This window comes from Pristis pectinata, chromosome 1, assembly GCF_009764475.1.
Source record: "Pristis pectinata isolate sPriPec2 chromosome 1, sPriPec2.1.pri, whole genome shotgun sequence".
Lineage (NCBI taxonomy): Eukaryota > Metazoa > Chordata > Chondrichthyes > Rhinopristiformes > Pristidae > Pristis > Pristis pectinata.
This window is the reverse complement of record NC_067405.1, coordinates 25,691,233-25,706,050: the sequence shown is the minus strand read 5'-3', so window position 1 is coordinate 25,706,050 and position 14,818 is coordinate 25,691,233. Positions and strand designations below refer to the sequence as shown.

At 38.8% G+C, this 14,818-nt stretch overlaps 1 protein-coding gene across 1 annotated transcript in view; it reads right to left on the bottom strand.

The window, feature by feature from the left end:
• The window catches only part of LOC127583300 (low-density lipoprotein receptor-related protein 1-like), a 1,307,163-nt gene that overhangs the window by 464,147 nt on the left and 828,198 nt on the right, over nucleotides 1-14,818 (bottom strand). The window contains exon 25 of the mRNA XM_052039177.1: nucleotides 13,453-13,657. Within this exon, the coding sequence (XP_051895137.1) occupies nucleotides 13,453-13,657 (205 nt within the window). The remainder of the gene's footprint in view (nucleotides 1-13,452; nucleotides 13,658-14,818) is intronic.

Here is a 14,818-nt window from a genome sequence, read left to right as displayed (position 1 = left end):
GAAATACAATTTTGAACATGCTTTTACATGATTTTATCTCTTCTCATCGCAATGTCCTATGTCATCTTTGGATATTATGGGAGCCACTGGCACTTGCTGCATCTTTCATTTTTTGACTTACTATTCTTTTAAGTCTTAATACTTTGTGCCCGTTCATAAAGATGAAATTACTAAAATCTCTTCAAAATTGGTGCATATTTTTTAACAAATATTGCACATAGTTAATTTTGATCATGTCCTCAACAAATAAGTATACATGTTCACCAGGCATCACTTGTTACAAATAATACGTAGGAATTACACTCAGTTTCTCCGATTTCACTCAAAGATATTGGGGCTGATAATAGTTCCATTCCAATTGCTGTGGCTAAGATAAAATAGATCAGACTTAGAACCATGTGGTTTCTGAAATTATTCAAGAATATGATTTCCATATTTTTAAGTTATTGCTCTCTTGCAATTGAGGTAAAGTTATATAGACAAAATCTGTTAATTGCTATTCCTTCAACTTGAAGAATATTTTTACACAAAGCTAAAAATTCTATTGCATGGCATAACTGTCTATGTGGCACACAATGGAATTTCATCTGAAAACCCATCCTAAATTGTGAATAGGTAATATGTGTGTTTCTATCCATGCAATTGATATACATAAGCACAGGTATCACAGAAGTCAGTTGAGAGTCTCAACAACAGGTGCAAGTATTTACCAGAGAATATATTTAAAGGAGCCATTCCAACTTGAGCCGTTCTCAGGCAATCCGCCAATGAAGAATTTTTTAAGGTAACTCAATGTAAGTGCACTGAGTAGTGAATTGACCTGTATGATCGGTATGCAAGACAAGTTTTTCACTGTACCTCGGTACAAGTGACAATAATAAACAAATACCAATACCAATACCAAATTACCATTATACTCTCATACCTGGTTTTGTAGTTTCCACATACCCCACCTGGACCCTTCTTCCCAGCCTCAGTCTTCCATGGCTCCTTTACTTTCACTCTGGCAATATGCCACCAATTTTCTCTCTGCCCCTTCAGGTTTTCTCCCTAAGGTCATTAATCTTCTCCCCTGATGTCCTCACCCATCCTTGCCTCATCATCTCCCCCTTCCCTGCAATCTGTTTTAAACTTCTTTCATCCACAATCCTCTCCATTCCTACCTGACACAGACATATGCTTCACTGCTTTTCTCCCAACCTTCCTCACAATTTACTTCCCCAGTTACTTCTCCACAATTGCCTCTCCAACCACCTGCCCTACACACTGTAGCCCCACCCACCCCAGGTCTGCAGACAGTGGTGAAAAGGCCTCTATGTAAGCCCAGGATTTGACAGTTCTCCCCTTCACGATGTTTTGGGTGCTATGCACGGAGGATCTACACTAAACTGACACTAGGTCCCCAGCAGAGCAGTAAAAAAAGTTCTCGGCTGAAATGCTCTTAACTAAATTTTTTCTTTCAGGTTAAAAAATATAAAGTGAAGCACTATTTGATATTTCTCTGTATTAGTGGTTTGTTGTTACACGCCTTTGTAGATCTAAACAATTTCATTTTGGTTTTGCCAGAGTAGTTTCAACAAAAAGAAAAAAAAATTCTACAAGAAGAAAAATAAAGAGAGATAACACCAACATTCATGAATTTCAGATTTGCTAATTGCTGTTTTATATCTGGTATATGATGAAATAAAAATGCCTCATTCGTTCCTATTTGAAAAGATCAATTGATTGGTATTTAGTAGGGAAGGATATTGCTTGTTATTGCTTTCAGGGATGTTCTAGTAGGATTTGTCATTTCACTTAGAATTTTCAATAGTGTTTTAAAATCATTTAAAAAAAAGCCTTTTGGATAAACTCCTAACACTTTCATACGGTATTCTCCAACATTACCTCAATCTCATATGTACAAATAGTACTGTGCAGAAGGAGATTTCTCTCAGAGAGGAAGAAAAGAATAAGTGCATTGCTTCTACATAACTTGTGACCAGTTGCCAAGCAACAATGGTAGAGCCCTGCGAGCCATTTACTTCATTAAACCCTTAGCTAGAGGATAATGCCTGGCACATTGTGGACCAAAGCTGAATAATGCATTACTGAAGATTTTTAAAATTGCACTGAAATATTCCCAAATTTATCTTGACAGGTCCTGAGAAGTGATCTATATCTGAATGATTGCTTATTGCATTCTGTAGATGACAATCGACTTTGACATTGTCTCGTCATCTGATAGAAATTTTCATGGTTTAATTTAGTATTTATAAGGATGCAGAGTTATAAGCTTTGTGAATAGAAGTGGTAACACACACCTGATCAATTAATCAAGGCATGTGTTTAGTTCTGAATAATTAGATGTGCATTAAATCTTAACTGAATGACTTTGCCATTGTGTCATTGCTGATGAATGAATGAGGCAGTTTATAATGCTTACATGTTGCTTTTATTGCCTGAAGATAAGAAATATGAAATATAAACATATGAATTAGGAGCAGAATTAAATCACCTGGCCTTCCAAGCCTGTTCTGCCATTTAATAAGATCAGGGTTCATCTGATTGTAAAGCTCAAGTTGTCTATCCACTGTAACCTTTCACTTCCTTGCTTATCAAGTATTTATCTTCCTTTGCCTTAAAATATTCATACTCTGCTTCCATCACTCTTTGAGGAAGATATTTCCAAAGGTGCATAACACTCAGAGAAAAAAAATTACTTCATCTCTGCCTTAAATCAGTGCCCCCTTATTTTAAAATAGTGACACCCTAGTTCTAATTTCTGCCATGAGAAAACATTCTCTCCACATCCAACATGTTAAGATCCCTCATGATCTTATACATTTCAGTCAAATTACTGTTCTAAACCACAACAGACACAAGCCAAGGCTTTGCTCAGAGGACAACCTGCCCATTTGATGTATTAGTCAAGTCCTTCCAACATATTTAATTCCTTCTCTAAATAAGAAAACCGATCCTGTGCAAAGCAGTCCAGATGTGGTGTGGCTACTGCCCTGCTTAACAGAAGCATGACCTCCCTACGCTTGTGTACTGATGAATGGTCCATGAAAAGTTCACTTTATTTCTGCTGCCTGACCAACATTTTTCAGCATCTTCTGATTTGTTTCAGCATTCTGGCATCTGCAGTATATTTGATTTCGCTAATTACTTTTCTGTTCAATTCCTCTTGACTTTCAAAAGTACTTGCTGCACCTTCATGCATATTATGCAGTGTTACACGCTATTTATTCTTTATCTCAACCTCCAAGTGGACAATACTCTGCTGGATCTTTGTTCACTCACTAAACTTATTTATATCATTTGTAGCCTCCTTGTGTCCTCTCCACAATTTATTTTCATACTCACCTTTGTGTAATCAACAATTGGACAACCATATTTTGATGCCTTCATTCAATTCATTGACAATAAATTGTAAAATGTTGAGGCTCCAGCACCAATCTCTGTTACATACCACTCATTACACCATGCCAACCAGAAAAAGATACATTTATGTCTACCCTGTTTCCTATTGGGAAGCCAATCTTCTATTCAAGCCAAAACATTACTTCCTACACTATGAGCTTTTATTCTTTGCAATAACCTTTAATTCAGCCATCTTATCAAATGCCTTCTAGAAACCCCCCAGTTGCCCGTTATCCACAATACACACTACTTCTAGAAAATTCCAATTACTTGAGCAAATGCAATCTTGTTTTCCAAAATCGTGTTGACATTACTTGATTACATTAATCTTTTTTTCTATGTGCCCAAGTGTAACATCTTCAATAACCTTGTAACATTTTCCCAATGACCAATTTTAAGGTACTTGTCTAGACATTTCCTGCTTTCCATCTCCCTCCATTTTTGAATAAATTTTGCTATTTTCCGATCTAATGGAACCTGTTCCAAATCTGGGGAATTTTGGGGGTGAAAGTACATGAACTAACCTACTAGCCACTTGCTTTAAGACCTAAGGTTGAACTCCATCAGGACCCTTGTCAGCCCACAGCTTGGTCAGTACCACGGCCCTCGTAATTCTAATTTTCCTGAACACCTCCTTCCCAATTCCCAATTTACAGCTATTTCTGGTAAGTTACTGGTTTTCTTTACAGTGAAAATTGAATGAAAATATCAGTTTAATTCATTTGCCAACTCCTTGTTTTCTGTTATTAATTGCCCATACTTACATTCTATCAGAGCCATTCTTGCTTTGTTAACTATTATCTTTTTATAATATTTATAAAAACTCTTAATATTTGTCTTTGTAATACTTCTGGCTTACGTAATCTTGTATTCTAATGTTTCCTTCCTTATTATTCTTCTACCCATACATTTTTTTGAATAGTTCATTCAATCTTCTGATCTGTCACCTATTTCTGCACAATAATATGCTTTTACTTTATGCTTGATACTCTTTAACCTTTTATCTATCCACAGATGGTGGGTCCACCCCTTGGAATTTTTCCTTCTCATTGAAATGTATTTATTCTGTGTTTTCCGAAAGATGCCCTTAAACATTTCCCTTTGCATCTTGACTGACTGATCCCTTAACTTAATGTGTCAGTTCACTTCCATGAGCTCTGCTTTCATGCTCTCACAGTTGTCCTCACTTGTACCTTCATGATGAGGTCATTTTTAACTGCCTCCTGCCAATAGCCAAATAACTGCTCCCCAAATTGCAATGTGCGCTCAATCCGTCTCTAGACATTGTGAATATTCTCTCTACTGCAGGGCAACTCCAAGAAAAGGAACAGAGCAGCCACAGAACATGGCCTTTTTTGACCTCACTAAAGCCTTTGACTTCAACAGCAACACACACAAAATACTGGAGGAACTTAGTAGGTCAGACAGCATCTATTGGAGGGAAATGAACAGTTAATGTTACGGGCTGAGACCCTTCATCTTTGACTTCATCAATCTAGAAGGACTGTGGAATGCCCTCCTCAAATTCAGCTGCCCACCAAAACTGGTCGCCATTTTATACTTGCTTATTGGTGGCATGCAAGCAATGATTTGAACCGATGAGTCTACAGCTGATCCTATCTCAGAGTAAGCTAGTGTCATATATGGCTGTCTGATTGCCCTGACACTTTTTCTCAATATTTCTCATGCAATGTTGCATTTCACCTCCAACAAACTTCCCGTGAGGTAGGGTTACTCTTTAGAACTAATGAGAAACTGTTCAGCCTATGGTGACGGAACAATAGAATGTTTGTAGTCAAGCTATAGTACACCAACAAGGTTTGGCTTTGGATATTCTTAGAGGCTGAGCTAAAAGCAATTGTTGAGTTATTCATTGAAGCATATGAGGGTCTGCCTGTCACTCAACATCTACTTCTACTGCACCACACTGCCCTATGATGATAAAGGCTCTTGCAAAAACTCTAGAACACATGAACAACTTCCCAGATCTCTGGAGACACATCATCAAAATTCATCACCTACCGGGCAGTAGTGACCCCTGCCCTCCTGTGTACTTCCAAACTACCTAAAGCAGGCACCTCTGTGCAGTGGAAAGATACTGCCAATATTATCTCCACAAATCCTTCCAAATTCACTAGGAGGATAAGGTGACCATGGGATCATAGAGGATACAGCAAGGAAACAGGTCCTTCAGCCCACCAAGTCTGCAGCAACCATCCATCGACACTAATTCTAAATCCCATTTTTCTTTCATCTCCCCAGATTATCATCAATTACCCCCAAACTTTACCACTCACATACACAAATGGGGCATTTTAAAGTGGCCAAATAACTGACTTATTGAAATCTACCGAATATTGAAAGGCCTGGATAGAATGGACATGGAGAGAATGTTTCCAGTAGTGGGAGAGTCAAGGACCAGAGGGCACAGCCTCAGAATAGAAGGACATCTCTTTAGCACAGAGATGAGGAGGAATTTCTTTAGCCAGAGGGTAGTGAATTTGTGGAATTCATTGCCACAGATGGTTGTGGAGGCCAAGCTATTGTGTATATTTGAAGTGGAGGTTGATAGGTTCTTGATTAGTGAGGGTGTCAAAGGTTATGGGGAGAAGGCAGGAGAATGGGGTTGAGAGGGAAAAGTAAATCAGCCATGATTGAATGGCAGAGCAGACTCGATGGGTCAAATAGTCCAATTCTGCTCCTATGTCTTATGGACAAACCTGAGTACGTTTGGGATATGGGAGGAAACCACAGTACCTGGAGGAAACCCTCCCAGTCACAGAGAGAACATGCAAACTCCACACAGATAGCAATGCAGCTCAGGACTGAGCCCAGGTTTCTGCCAATGTGAGGCAGCGGCTCTATAAGCTGTGCACTGTGTCACCCAAACCAACATGAATTGGGAGCACATAGAAGCCCTGTGTAAATGGCAGAAGGAGTGCACCACCTCACAAACCACCCACCCACTCTTCCTGACAGGCATCTTCTGCCAATGGGCTTGTCTGTGGTTCCCATAACAGTCTCATCAGTTACCTCAGAATCCACAAGACCAGAGTGCAAGCAAGTCATTCATTCCCAAGGGACTGCCTAAGAAGATTAATTTATCTTATCTCATAGCATAAATAGAAGCAGAAATAAGCCATTTGACCCTAGTGCTTGCTCTGTCATTCAGTCAGATCAAGGCTGATCATTTACCTCACCACCACTTTTCTGGAAGACTCTCAAATCCCCTGGTTCTGTTAACCTCAAGCTAATGAATTGGGTAGAAATCTTTACATGTCCATACAATTTAAAAAATATATTCATGCTAATGCAAGTCTTGCATTTCAGCTATTTTTTCAAATTTGTCAGAGTTAAAATAACAGGCATGTGAAAGATAATATATACATGTAAATGCAAACTTTTTCTTTCAATGTTGGTCATGTGAACAGAAATTGAAATTTCAATGACAAAAAGTTTCTTGATAACATTTTATAATTAGCTATAACAAAATGTTTTGATTAGTTATTTAGCATTTAACCCCATTAATATTGCTATTCATGACTATTGATGATGCTGGATTTTTGAATATTGGATGAAAATTCAAACCAACTATTTGTTCTTTTGCAGACAAGCCAAGAAAATTGCAGATAATTAAACTAAAAATGTTCAGCTCGTTGCATGTTCTGAATAAAACTCCGACTGAACAGACAGATTTGAAATAGCTATACAGACATCACATGATTTGTACATTCATATCTTCTCTACATGATGCACTGCTTGAGTGGATTTATCATGCTAAAATTAAAGTTTCATTGGTAGAGACATGAATTCAGTTTCTAAGGAAATAAAATGCCCTTAAAATTTATTTATTTTAAATGGAACAAATTTGGTTTGCCTGACTTTTGGTTCAGGTTAAGCAACATCTAGAGAGACAAAGGGATGGTTGACATTTTGGGCCAAGACCTTGTAACAGGACTTAAAGCGTAGAGGGAAGATAGCCAGTGTATAGAAGTGAGAGTGAGGGGTGAGAGAAAGGCCACTGGTGATAGGTGGAACCAGATAATGGGAGGTGGGGATGATGGGCAGATGGAACCAGGTGCGGAAGGGGGAGGTGTGAACCTTGAGACAGTGACTGTTAGGTAATAGGTGGAAACATTTAAAAGAAAAATTGGCAGATGGAGTCGGGTGGGGGAGGGGAGGGGGGAGGGTAGAGACAGAGGCTGGTCGGTGATAGCTGGAAATAAATAAGAGAGGGTTGATGGGGAGATGGATCCAGGAGAGGGAGGAGATGGGAAAGGTGAACCAAGGAAGAAGGTTCGCAGATAGATTGGCTTGTGGGTGCTTGCCAGGTGGAGCTAGGTAGGGGAGGGTGATGAGTCTTGGCAATGAGAAAGGGAGGGTTAGAAAAGGTGAACAAAGGGAGAGAGACCCTGGGTGGACAGGTGGAAGTGGGAAAGGAACACAGGGGGAGTGGGTTACCTAAACATTGAAATTTCCAATTTTCAGATGAACCCTCAGCCTCCTTCAGTCCAGAGAAAACAGACCCAGCCTATCCAGTCTCTCCTTATGACTCAAGCTCCCCAATCCAGACAACATCATAGTGAATCTTTTCTGTACCCTGTCTAGTTTAATCACATCCTTCCTATTTTACTTCAACCTTTCTAAGGAGCAAATAATTTAATGGCAGATTACCTCACACACATTTTCAATAGAATGCCAATCAATAAGATTTGGCAATGGCTCAGTGAGTCATTCAGCCAATTCCTGTGCAGGTATTGAAGTTGAAAATATCCTCATTACTTTCAGAGAGGAGCGGAATGGATCTCTTGGATTCATAGCAAACACAGATCAATCAACCAACAACACCAAAAAGTATTTATGTGCACATTTAATTTATTTCTATTTGTTGGATCATGCAGTGGGTGGATACCCTACCACATGCTTTAACAGAGTGACTGCATTTTTAAAGGACTTTGTTTATCCTGAAACCTGTTAGGATATCCCAAGAAAACGAAAGACACCAAATCATTAATGTTTACTCCTTACATATTTTCATTGAAATGTATGCAGTAGAGTTGAACAAATATGGTCATGATTGCTCTTCATTTTTTGGTTTTAAAAGGAAAAACATAAAAAATATACAATTCCTTCTACCTTTCACCTTCAAAATTTATAGTTATTATCTATGAAATAATTTAGTAATTGCATTATTGCAATATTAGACTAAATCTAATCATTTAAAAGCAATTTAAAATTAATAAAAGATTTTATACATGTTCTTTTTATTTCTCCATGTGCTGTTTTCAAAATCAAGTTCTAAAATCTTATTTCCTCTATTTGTTCATTTCCCAGCTAACAGCAATAATTTACAAATTTTAACTTTTTTTCTTTGTTTTTCTCAATGTATGTTGGAAAGAATGTAAAGTTTCAAGCAAGTTATCAACTCAAACACTTCTACAGTTAGTTCATGCTTAAAAGAAGTGTTTCTCTGTGGAAAGGCTATCTTTTAGTGTGTACACAAAGACAGCAGCAGTGAGAGGAGAAGCTGTTAGAATTTCAATACACTTTTACATAGATGTCTTGAAAAGATTTTCCTAAGGGAAAACTTCCCCTGTAACATTCATAAGATGAAGATCAGATTTAAGTAATGCAGGGGTCATGAAACTCTGTCTCCAGTGAGGTAAGTACTCAATGAAAAACCTATCAGCAAAAGTAGTTTGATAATTTGGTTGATCTTTACTAAAGAATTATATTTCAGGAAAAAGCATCATTATCTCATATCTTAGTCTTGCACCTTTATTCTGGATAAAACTGTATTTGTCAGCAATGGCTCAAAGAGCAGTGGTCAAATCTTTCCAGAATTATTTGGAATGCTTTCTAAATTACTCAGGAGACCTTCTTTGGCTTGGTATTATATGCTGTCACACAGGTTCTTGCTACTAAATCTACTGTTTATTGAAATAGGCACGGAAGACTTCGATTATACATTTAGAGGAAGATTTCAAGCCTTCCAACACTTTGTCAAAATCTTCAAGGTGACACTATCCAGGTAATGGTATGGCAAATTGGGAGTTTTGTTTGGAAAACGATGCCACCAAAAAGGGAAAAAAAACATGGATACATCGGTGAATGACAACTTGCTACCGAGGACAGATATCTTTGTGTGAAAAATAAGTGTGCATTAGCACTAATGAAAATAATGCACTTCCCTAATAAAAAAAAACTTATTGTTACCTTCTTTATGTTTGCTGTAAAAAAAAAGCATAGAAACAGAAAACAAAAGCAAGGATAGGCCATTCGGTGCTTCAACTGGTTCTTCAATTTGGTTTGTCCCCTTTGACTATCAGCAACTTTTACCGATGCACCATAGAAAGCATCCTATCTGGATGTATCACGGCTTGGTACAGCAACTGCTCTGCGCAGGACTGCAAGAAACTGCAGAGAGTTGTGGACACAGCCCAGAGCATCATGAACACCAGCCTCCCCTCCTTACCTCTCGTTGTCTTGGTGTAGCAGCCAGCATAATCAAAGACCCCACCCACCCGGGACATTCTCTCTTCTCTCCTCTTCCATTGGGTAGAAGATACAGGATCCTGAGTGCACATACCACCAGACTTAAGGACAGCTTCTACCCCAGTGTGATAAGACTACTGAACGGTTCCTTTATACAATGAGATGGACTATGACCTCACGATCTACCTTGTTGTGACCTTGCACCTTATTGCACTGCACTTTCTCTGTAGCTGTGACACTTTACTCTGTACTGTTACTGTTTTTACCTGTACTACATCAATGCACTTTGTACTAACTCAATGTAACTGCACTGTGTAATGAATTGACCTGTACGATTGGGTTGTAAGACAAGCTTTTCACTGTACCTCGGTACAAGTGACAATAATAAACCAAAACCAATACCAATACCAAGCCTCCTTCGCCAAACAATAAGATCATGGCTGATTTTCCATCTTAACACCATATTATTGGTCTTTCCCATGTGACACCACGTAATGCTTCTTTTTATTTTGAAATCTATCTCCTTCTTAAACATATTCAGCTACTTAGACTCCACAACCCGCTGTAGTAGCACAGGTTCACATTTCTCTAATGAAAAAAAAACTCCTCATCTCAGTCCTAAATCTCTTGCTCTGTCACCCGATATTTCCTGCCCGGTGGTATCATATTCCAAACAAAGCATCTAATCCACCATACAATCATCTGGATAAAGTCACCTGGAAATTTTTGATGAAGCATTGGAAACAATCATACTGCATCTAGTCAATCTGACCTGTCAGAATTTTATAAGTTTCAATAAGATCCCTTCTCACCTGGCACAACGGAAATGTGGAGGTTGTCTAGGGAGTACTTGCATGGGATTCTGGATAGGTTTATCCCATTGAGGCAAGGTAAGGATGGTAAAATGAAGGAACCGTGGTTTGAGAAGAGACGTAGAATATCGAAGCTTACCTCAGGTTTAGAAAGCAAGGATCAGACAGGGCTCTGGAGAGTTACAAGGTAGCCAGGAGGGAGCTTAAGAATGGACTTAGGAGAGCTAGAAGGGGTCATAAGAAGGAAAACCCCAAGGTATTCGACACATATGTGAAGAATAGGAGGATGACTAGAGTGTGAGCAAAACCGATCAGGGATAAAAGAGGAAACATGTGCCTGGAGTGAGAAGAGGCAGGGGAGGTCCTTAATGAATACTTTGCTTCAGTATTCACCAGTGAGAGAGACCTTGACGTTTGTGAGGATGGTGTACGACAGGCTGATACACTAGGGCATGTTAACGTGAGGAAAGAGGATGTGCAGGAACTTCTGAAAAACATTAGGATAGACAAGTCACCGGGCCAAGGTTATTACGGGAAGTGAGGAAGAGATTGCTGAGCCTTTGGCGATGATCTTTGCATCCTCACTGGCCACAGGAGTAGTGCTAGATGATTGGAAGGTGGCAAATGTTACTCCTTTGTTCAAGAAAGGGTGTAGGGACAACTTTGGAAATTACAGGCCAGTGAGTCTTACTTCAGTGGTGGGCAAATTACTGGAGAAGATTCTTAGATACAGGATTTATGGGCATTTGGAGAAGCATAGGCTGATTAGGGACAGTCAGCATGGCTTTCTGAGGGGCAGGTCATGCCTCACAAGCCTGATTGAATTTTTTGAGGATGTGACAAAGCACAGTGATGAAGGTAGAGCAGTGGATGTAGTGTACATGGATTTTAGTAAGGTGTTTGATAAGGTTCCTCATGGAAGGCTCATTCAGAAAGTCAGGAGGCATGGGATCCAAGGAAACTTGGCTGTGTGGATTCAGAATTGGCTCGCCCATAGAAGACAGAGGGTGGTTGTAGGTGGAGTGTATTCTGCCTGAAGGTCGGTGACCTGTGGTCTGCTGGGATCTGTTCTGGGACCCCTGCTCTTTGTGATTTTTATAAATGACTTGGATGAGGATGTGGAAGGGTGGGTTAGTAAGTTTGCAGATGACATAAAGGTTGGTGATATTGTGGATAGTGTAGAAGGTTGCTCTAGGTTACAACAGGACATTGATAGGATGCAGACCTGGGCTGAGATGTGGCAGATGGAGTTCAACCCAGAAAGGTGTGAAGTGATACACTTTGGGAGATCAAATTTGAAGGCAGAATACAAGGTTAATGGCAGGACTCTTTGCAGTGTGGAGGAACAGAAAAATCATGGGGTCCATGTCCATAGATTCCTCAAGGTTGCCGGACAGTTTGATAGGGTTGTCAAGAAGGCGTATGGTGTGTTGGCCTTCATTAGTCAGGGTATTGAGTTCAAGAGCCTCGAGGTATTTTTGTAGCTCTATAAAACTCTGATTAGACCACACTTGGGGTATTGTGTTCAGTTCTGGTTGCCTCATTATAGGAAGGATGTGGAAGCTTTAGAAAGGGTGCAGAGGAAATTTACCAGGATGCTGCCTGGATTAGAGAGCATGTCTTACTAGGATAGGTTGAGTGAGCTAGGCTCTTTGGAGCGAAGGAGGATGAGAGGTGACTGAATGGAGATGTACAAGATAATAAGAGGCATAGATTGAGTGGACAGTCAGAACATGGGGGGGCATTATTTTCAGGTGATTGGAAGAAGGTATGGGGGGATATAAGGGGCAGATTTTTTTTTACACAGAGAGTGGTGGGTGCGTGGAATGCACTGCTGGCAGAGGTGGTGGAGGCATATATATTAGGGACATTTAAGAGATTCTTAGATAGGCACATGAATGATAGAGAAATGGAGGGCTATATGAAAGGGAAGGATTAGATAGATCTTAGAGCAGGATAAAATGTTGGCACAATATTGTGGGCCGAAGGGCCTGTACTATGCTGGAATGTTCTATGTTCCACTCATGTAGCAGTCCTGTCATCCTAGAAATCAGTCTGGTGAACATTTGCTGCACTCACTTTATGACAAGTACATCATCTTTTAGCTAAGGCAATGAAAACTACAGGTAACATTCCAGCTATGGTCTCACTAAAACCCTGTATAATTCCAGCAAGAAATCCTTGTTCTTGTTTGCTTTCTTAACTGCTTGCTGCACTTGCATATTTGTTTGTATTAAATGGTATACAAGAACATATAAGCCTCTTTGTACATTAACAGTTCCCAATGTAACATCATTTAAATATATTGGCTTTTTACCTGTCATGCCAAAGTGGATAACTTTTGCATACATCAGTTATATATAACACACTAGATATCACATTTTAAGGTATTGAAAGATACATGCACACATAGTTTTACACACACACACTTGTATAGAAATGGAATCTATGAAGAACAGAAAGATCTTATATTTATAAAGCAGCGATATGCAAATCCTTTAAAGCTAAAGTAAACACAGAAAATGCTAAACACGTCAGATATCATCTGTTGTGCAGATACATAATTCGCCTTTCAAGTTGTCATCTGACCTGCTGAGTATTTTTAGCAGTTTCTGCTTTCATTTCAGTTTATCTGTCAAGTTCTTTCAAGTCAGTTGCACCATGATTGACTTCAGGTGACAAATATTCAACCAATACCACCCCACATTTAATTTCAACAAAACGAAGCTTGTAAACTAACCCATAACGAGGATCCAAAGCTATGGCCCGTGGATACACCATGTCGCCTGCAATTAACGTAGTTCTCATGGTACCATCCAGTTTTGCTACTTCAATCTGTTCCATTTTGCTGTCTATCCAGTAGATGTTTCCTGCAATCCAGTCCACAGCTAACCCTTCAGGAGTATCTAGACCATGCTGAACAATAACTTCCACACTGCTTACAGCTGAAAAAAAAATCATGTAATTTCCATAAACATCAAAGTTAGATAAATGCAGTGACTTATCTGCCCTGATGCAGTAATAGTTGACACAATTATTTTATTCTTAATCTGCAGTCTAATCTAGAAAAAACAACCCAATAAACTGAATCAATCTTTAATTTGGAAATGTTGGCCATTTATCAAATTATTATCTGACAAACTCACAATGTTGAAAATTAAACTGCTGTCAAAAGACTGATTCTTTTGTTTCATTTATGTTCTTAGAAGATGTAAAGTCGTGTGGTGGTTAGCTTTGTGCAGTCATTTCTCTCTGCATAGAATACTGATGAAACAAAGAAAAATGCATCTAAAATCCTCAGAATTGATAGACCAGTATCTGAACATATTAGTGCAGTTAAGCATAATTAAATGATGCTTCTATCAATGGAACTTTTCATGTGACTGACTCCCAATCCAGCCTAGCAGTCTGCAAGGACAGCCAATAAAAACTCTGCATTTATTCAGAGGCATGGATAAATAATATTAGCTAGCTATTCACCTAATGTATACTCTTTCCTCAAGTAATTGAGTTAAATAATACTTCACAAGTTTATTATTATTACAGATGCCTTGTTTGTTTACATCCATGTAAAGATTAGAAAACATCCAAGGACATCAGGGGAAAAAGGAAGTCCCCCTAATATTGAATTTGTAGTTTAATTCACCAATCACATTTTCAAAACTCCAAATTTTGTAGGAATGGAACAACACAATAGAACTAAGTGCTGCCTTTTGCAGTTCTGACTTACTCACAATAAGGTAGGGCCTATAACGTATGAACTCATGGGGCTGATCTGACAAAATGGTTTGCAGTTAGCTGCAGCCTTATTCATCAATAACATAGAAACAATAAGATGGAAAGTGGGAATAAAATCTTTTTGAGTGAAACAAAAACTCACTATTTGTATTTGAAATGTCACCACAGAGGAACATAAGAATCAGTATTATTGGAACAGAATGTTCAAGCTCCATGATGATCACGTTTTTCAGACAGCACAGCTCAACATTTTAACTTATATTTTGCACTAAATTTTATTTAAAATACAGAAATTGGTGAAAGCTAGAAAAAGGCTATCAAGCCCACCAAATGTTTTTTTGTTGAATCTGAAATCCAGCCACCTTAGT